At 30.0% G+C, this 7737-nt stretch overlaps 1 protein-coding gene across 1 annotated transcript; it reads left to right on the top strand.

Moving 5' to 3' along the window:
- The first annotated feature begins 2930 nt into the window (after positions 1–2930).
- On the top strand, positions 2931–3935 carry LOC129913668 (chymotrypsin-like elastase family member 1). Its single transcript, XM_055992459.1, has 5 exons — positions 2931–3059; positions 3143–3284; positions 3340–3441; positions 3513–3625; positions 3697–3935. The coding sequence occupies exons 1-5, from the start codon at positions 2942–2944 to the stop codon at positions 3933–3935; spliced, it is 714 nt and encodes a 237-aa protein (XP_055848434.1). The 5' UTR covers positions 2931–2941.
- The last annotated feature ends 3802 nt before the right edge of the window (positions 3936–7737 follow it).

The following is a 7737-nucleotide window of genomic DNA, read 5'->3' as shown; positions in this document are numbered from 1 at the left end:
ATGTTTTACAAAAACAACATGCAGCTGCCGATATGAATAGAAGCTAAACCAAGCTGCGGATAGCTATGCCAAAAAAAACGCCTACTATTTGTAAATAGAAGACATTTTGTGTTGGAAATTGGAAGACAGATGTCGGACGGCCATCACTGATACCACTGCCCGTAAAATAGTGCCGAAAGATGATATTTTGAGTTAAAATTGTATGCAGGTGACTTCATTTATACTTTCATAAACTGTGCTTTTCCTATTAGAAATGGATAATTTTCTGCAAAGCGAACGTTTTTATTTCATAATAATTTATTCAAAAACTGCATTGCTATTGCGATATATGTATCTTAAAAAAAAAAAATACAAAATGCCAAAATTAGAATAAAAATCAATAAATTCGAAAATTACACATTTCAAAGCACACCAAAGTTCAAAAATGCTCATACAATTTTAAAATAAATGCAAAAACTCAATAAGATTTGAGTATTATCGTCGCTAGACTGTCGATTTTTAGGTTCTAACTTTTACGAAGTCCTAAGTAAAACTCGGTACCAATTTGACAGTACTAGGGCTTAGTACTTGTGTGAAGAAATCACTTGGTACCGATTTGAGTACTAACGATTGGTATAATAACCAGGTCCTAGCTAATTTTGAGGAGCTAGCTAGTACCGAGTCCTAAGTAGTACTCGGTCCTAAATTGACAGTTCTAGGGCTTAGTACTTGGGTGAAGAAATGAGTTGATACCGATTTGAGTACTAACTTTTGGACTAGGACCGGTACTAGCGCTAGGACTCTGTGAAGAAATCGGCCGTTAATACCTAAGTTAATTCTTAAATTCGAGAAATGAATCGCCTTACCGAGGTATCAATTATAGGAATTTTGTAGTGACCTCTTCAAAAGTTATACATAATAATATGAAGAACCTGGATCCTGCTTTAAAGTTTTTCATATATTAGCGAGAGATCTTTCGAAGAGGAAAATTCTCCGATTTCATACGTAAAAACTCCGATTTGTATGAAATCGGACAAATTTCTGCTGTGGCAGATCCTTCTCTAGTGCAGAATAATTACAAACAAGCAGGCAGCCAATTTTTCTATTAGGATATTTTACATAGTCGGTCTTCACCAAATTTTAAGTGAGAGAGCATTCCTATTACATGAGAAAAAAGTAAATACGAGGAGTTTTTCGGACACGTGAACAATTTTTCGCCCGGAGGCAATAAAACAAGTTAGAGATTTTTTTGGCTCTTGAAATAAGGAAAAAAAATTTCAGGAAAAGTTTTAATCACGATAGCCCCATGGATTTAATAATTTGAGAATTATGATGGTCTGGTCATTATAAATTGCAATAATATTGATACAAAAATGGTTGGCTTATTGCTTAAGACATTGAAAATTAAAGTGAAAAATTTATCAGTTTTGAAATAAATAATGATTGACAATTCTATCGTGAGTTTCGCGTAAATAAGATTCTCCTCGGAAAAATTGAATTTCACTTTTCATCTATTATGAGTTCCGGGCGAGAAGTTGTTCACGTTCGGAAAACTCATCATTTTTTTCCAGGTATTATTCGAGATAATTTTAAAAAAATAGTTCAGCAGAAAATGTAAATTTTCTTCGTGAGAAACTCACAATAGCTATTGAAATTCCAAGCGAACAAATATATTTCGGGTGGGAAAATTTCCACTTGAAACTCAGGATAGGGCTGAATATAGGTGATACTCGTATTTTGAATTTTACTAAAAATAATATTTACCCCTTTTAATCTCTGCAGAAAACAAAACTAACTTTACTTTGCACATTTTAATTAAAAGATAAAACTTGACTAGAAACTTAGCAAACATTTGACGAAGCTAGATGCTTTTTGAAATGAATGAAGTCCACAAAAAACCGTTTTTCTGGTCCTATGCGACATGCGTCGAGATTTTGGGGGAATTGCGGAATTTTTACATAATGTTTTGTAATCTGTTCAAGCTCTACAAAACGCCACCGGTGTTTTGTAAAAAAAAAAAATATTTAAAAGAAGGATTTTCAATCAAAAAATATCCTGAAACTTTTTTGAAGTTTTCGATTGGCAGTTCTTCTTTTTTTTATATTGGAATTTCAAACGTTTACGATATTGGTTCTAGTTCATTTTAAATACAATAAATGAGTTTTAGTTATACATTTTTTCTAAAAGTTGTGACAGAGTTCCAAGAAATCGTCCCAAAAGCTTACACAAACAATATGAGGTGCATAACACTTTTGACCAAGAGGCTGTACTTGTATTTCAGTGCAGAAGGTTTACATTTTTATTTTAAATTTGGAATGAACGTTTTATTTACCATAAGTTTTGATAAGAAACGAAACAGAGAAAGGGTATTTATTAATAGTAGGAAACACTGTGGAATAAGTACTATAACAGCCTGTGCAAATAATGGTATTACAAAAAAATTGTTTAAAATATAAAGTTGTTGATAGGAATAAAGAATCAAAAAGGTTCATAAAATAACTTACTTTTAATTTTTTAAGGTCATTATATGAATATGAATATGTGAAATATTAATCTAAAATTATAAGACAACATTGATTCTTAACGTTTTGAAATAAGTGACAGTCTTAGCAGTTCCATCTCAGGATCACCCTAATATAGTTGGATTCTATGATTTAGATTTTTCAAAAAGTTCATTAATTTCAAATTTTAACGATCTGCATGAAATACCTTTGAATTCAACGAGTTATAGCCTTTAGCCGATGATGAAGCAAACCAATTAATAACACAGATCGCGTGCAATATTAATTAGTTTGAACAGCTTGTCATGTTAGAGATCAATAAAATGTGGCAAGCAAATATAGAACATTTTTTTGTTTTTGTTTTTTTTTTATATATTTCCTTTGGAGTTGACTTATTTTGTAGAGTAAATGAAATTGAGGAAAAAAAATGGTAGTAACAACCTCAATTCAACCAACGTCAGATGTATCCAACACCGAGCTTGAGATGGTTTATTCAACTTTTGTCACTTATACTCTTCCAATGGCAAGATACAATTAATTGTACTCCAATTGTTGGAGGCCGGATTGTTCAGCTGTCGGGTTGGTCCATAAAAAAAAATAGAAAAATATTACAAACATATCTTTTAGATGTAGTTTCTAACTTAAATCGATAACAACATAAGAATTTTCTAGGTATTCCTATATAGTTTCTTTGCAAGACCGAAAACAGTTTGACAATGGAACTGTGCAGTTTAAACATTTTTGTGGAGGGAGCTTGTTGAGTTCTTCGTGGATCCTAACTGCCGGACATTGTACTCATTACAAGTGAGTTTCAGACATTGTTTTTTGGATATTTCTCAATATCTTGGGTATATTTTAGGAAAGCAAGTCGAATTGTTGCAGCTATTGGGCATTTAAACTTGAAGGCAAATGACGTGGAACGTCACGAGATTGATTCTTTCAAATATATGGACTTTGTTCCGTAAGATTTTAATTTTATGGATTTTGTTTTGAAACAAAAATAAGTTCTTCAAGTGCAAATATTATTTTTAGATCAAATTTGAAAAATGACATTGCATTGGTGCGATTGAAGAAAACACTTTTGCTTAATCCAAGCATTTCACCTGGAGTTCTTCCAAGATTAGGAATGAGAGCAAGTCGAAGAAGTATTAATAATGCTTTATTTTATTTGAAACTACGATTTCATTCATTCTATAAAATTTATACAAAAATTAAGATTCTTGCAAAGTAATCGGATATGGAGCTGATAAATATGCGGGGTCAATTCAAGATGATTTGAAGGTTGGCGATGTTTATCCAATTTCTTGGCAACGTTGCCGAAGGATTTTGGGGAAAATTATGGCACCTCAACAAGGTGATTTTACTGTTTGTGGACTAGGAGATTCGGAAGACAGTTGTCAGGTATGTTTGACTAAACTTGTAAACAAAAACAAAACTGATTTGTTGAGATATTAATATCTGCTGTAGACAAAATACAATAAACATAGTTACTGTGCATAGTAGTTAATCATTAAAGACGTTTTATATGCTTTGTAATGTACTTAAATGAATTTATTCCATTCTTTGAAAAATAGTCCACTCTGGTGTATACGTAACTTTTTTTCATCAAAATAAAGACTAAGATAGAGATACTTTTTTGTGAAGGAAATATAGGAGCTAGGATAAAAAACATTATTCTTGAATTTTTATAATTGTTATCGAAGCATTTGGCTTTCTCTTATCAGGCGTTTAAAGTGCAAGAATCGGGAAAGAGATGATGGTTGACCAAGTTAAAATAAAAATATGTTGTTATTTTTATTGCTGAATCGAATGAGACCAAGACTAGAGACCACCCTCAACAATATTATGTGAAATTCTTGCAGAGCCTAGTGAATTAACTCCAAAATAAAGTGCACTAACTATGCAATTTCTTAAATAAGGATGATACGTAGAAAAAAAACGATACTATTTGATTGAAGTTTCTTCCACGATACGAAAAAGTTAAGTTAATAACGGTTTAAATGTTGCCTTCTGACAGTTAAATGCACTTGAAAACGGATAGATGGTTAGATGGTCGATCTGGTTAGATGAACCTACCCACAAATACATTCATAAACCATATTTAAGAAAATGCATTGGTAGTCCACTTCGGGGGATGAATTAATGAGAAAAAAATTGCATTATCTGTTATCTACATTTGATGCACTTTCAATATGTATAAATAAGTCTCATTTTAATCGGTGCTGTTTTTTTTTATGGAGATTCTCCTTTGAAGTCAATTTTTGAGAAAATTGCTTCAACCATTTCAATAGTCCCTAACTCCTACAGAATTCTTTTCCTAAATAATCTAGACATTATTTTTAGATAATTTAATTTAAGAAATTTAAACAAATTTTTTTGAAAAAATAATTGTTTTTGTTCACAAAAAATTAACAAAAATGTTAATTTTAAGCCTAGTACGCAGTTTTGGAAAAAACAAATTTTATGTTTAAACAAAATAGTCCCAGTCATTATATATTAGGGTATGTAACTTTTGTATGGCCGAAAAAAAGTACGCTAATTTTACAATGTAATATTGGTTAAAAGTTTTATTAGGTACTTAGGTTTAATAATATGTAAAAAAAATTATAATATCTTTCGTCTTTGGCTCGCTCAAATCCGTTGAAGTTGTTAAAAAAAAAAAACGATTTCATGTGTAAAAATGATTTTTTTCCTTCGCTTATTATTTCGCAGCGTCTTTACTAAGTGTTCAATTCCAACAAATATAAGCTTATAAGGTTTTTCTTGGAATTATCTTTCACGTGAAAGCCTAAAAATATTAAGTTTTTTTGTTTTTGTATTCAAACGGCGCAATTAAAATAATATATATATTTCAAAAATCTCTAAAAATCCAAATTTCTTCGATTTCTTCCTATATTTTGAGTGAGCCAAAAACATTAATTTAAATGAAAACTGTAAACGCAGGTTTTCATTTTGATAAGCAATGCATATATAAGCTATTACATTCGAAAATTCCATAATTTAGCATTTTGATACACCCTATTATATATACATTTGAAAATGAATGAACCAAGATTTCTTTTGAGCGTTTTTCGCCATTTTGAAAAAAGGATACAATTGTTTTTTTTTTGCAATAACTCGGCTATCCGATGAGATACGAAAATTTTAGTAAGTGCTTTTTCGTAGCTTTTTCCATGTTCTACAATTACCATGCATCGTTATCGAAATATCGGTCGAAAAAGTCAAAAATTTGTTATATAACATTTGTTTTGTTGCCCACCGCCAAGCAAGTTGATCGTTCTGTTGTCACAAACAAAAAAAAAAAAAAAAAATGGACACGTTCAGGAAATATTAGGGACTAAATATTTAGGTAACGTCATTTTCTGAACGGAAATTTGAGTAGATTGACTAAATAAGTTTGGATATGCCATTATTGTCAAATTTTTTAATTTACTTGAGAATTTTAGAGATCGCATGCGGCAGACACCAAATAATAATAAATAAATAATATTTATTATAACCGATAATGCACTTTTTACTCGTTTTTCACACAAATAAATTTAATTCTGCTACCATAATTCTGTAATTAAAAACAATCAGCTGTCATGTTGACAAAAAAAACTTTCCTAAATAATATTTAGGGACAAATTTCTTGCTTAACTTTCCAGTCAGCTTTCCAATAAAATTACCTAAATTGGAAGGATTTTACAGCTGACCAATCAGAGAACGAGAAATTACCTAAATATTTAGTCCCTAACGTTTCTGAACCTGCCCAATCATACATGGTTTTTTTTATGTTTATGTAATCAATAATTACATAAACAATACTAATTAATTTTTTTTTTTTAATATTATTTTTTAATTAAATACATAAATAGACATAGAAGCCATAAATCAAATTAGCTAAAATTATAAATGTATCTATTAGCAGTCTTTGGCAGTCTTTGGTTGCGTACATTTTAGATCATGGACTAACGATTGATAATACAGGACACTCAAAAATCAAAAAAAGGTTTTTTCACTCCACCCTAATATGTATGTATGTGTATGTATTTAATAAATAATGAGAAGAATTTGGGATAGTAATTTTTTTTTCTACCTATGTATATATTTTTTTAACTATAACGAATAATAACTTCTTAAATTTTTTTTTAATTCATACAAAAGTCTTGTTGTACTAAGGGCCAATTTATTGAGCCTCCATTAAGTTTTTAAATTTGTCGTTTTAGTTAAAAGCTTTGTTAATCTATTGACGTCTTTAAGTTTCCATCATTAAAAATTCATTTAATTCACTCTGCTTTAGTTAAAGTCTTTACTTTTAATAGAAACTTTAAATTTAAAACTCCATTAAAAATATCCCAGGGATTTTTTTATTTTTTGAAAAATTAAACTGTCAAAAGCTACATTTTTGTCAAATAAAATATATTTAAATTTGAAGATTTGAAGGATAAACAATATAAAAACTCAAAAATGATGGCCCTTAAGTATTTTGCAGCTAAAACGCCAGGCAAAAACCCACAGACGGTGTTACGATATCACGAATAGAACTTATGACAAGGCTGAGCATAAACTGAAAATATGTATTTTGCAGCACGACAACCGTGTTTTTTGGAGGTGAAGCAGTTGATATAGTATATGTGACAATTGCCCACGTACATGTTAACGAAAATTGACTAATTATAATAAGTGAATTTTCGTTTGTTCAACCCGCATACCTTCCCTTAATAGAGCCTCGACTCGTAGTTATTTAAAATAATATTACCTTTATGGCATTATTTTGAATATAAACCAATTCTTAGTTAGCAACGGCTCGCATGATAATACCAATATAATCAGCAATAGATTCGCATATTTGCAAGTGCATAGAAGCATAAATTCATGAAGATTTACCCTATTGAACAGCTTAAGCTCCATTAAAATCACATCACAAAATTTAAAATAAAGTTTTAGAATAATTTCAGGTAGGTACTTTTACCAATTACAATTACCAAACGTTGGTCTTATGATATTGATTGAACACTTTTTCACCATCTCAATATTTCCATATTTATGCATATTTTATTTATTTTTAATTGTCAATTGACACTGAAACTTTTTTTAATAAAATAATAAATGAAATGACATTTGACGCTAATGGAGAGTGAATAAATAGAAACCCTGTCTAAAATCTCCATTTGCTCTGAAAATCCCTCTTAAAAGGTCGAATTTGGTGTTTTAACTAAAACGACTTTTAAATTTAATGATCAATTAGTTAATGATGCCAAACTTCAAAAAAGTT

Source organism: Episyrphus balteatus, chromosome 3 (assembly GCF_945859705.1).
Source record: "Episyrphus balteatus chromosome 3, idEpiBalt1.1, whole genome shotgun sequence".
NCBI classification, from domain to species: Eukaryota; Metazoa; Arthropoda; class Insecta; order Diptera; family Syrphidae; genus Episyrphus; species Episyrphus balteatus.
This window is presented reverse-complemented; position numbering and strand designations above follow the sequence as displayed.

Excerpts from the sequence above, each read along its gene's own strand:
- LOC129913668 (XM_055992459.1), top strand. The coding sequence starts at position 2,942 with ATGTATCCAACACCGAGCTTGAGATGGTTTATTCAACTTTTGTCACTT. Across the intron at positions 3,442-3,512 it reads AAATATATGGACTTTGTTCC|ATCAAATTTGAAAAATGACA; the intron begins GTAAGATTTTAA and ends TATTATTTTTAG. Across the intron at positions 3,626-3,696 it reads AATGAGAGCAAGTCGAAGAA|ATTCTTGCAAAGTAATCGGA; the intron begins GTATTAATAATG and ends ACAAAAATTAAG.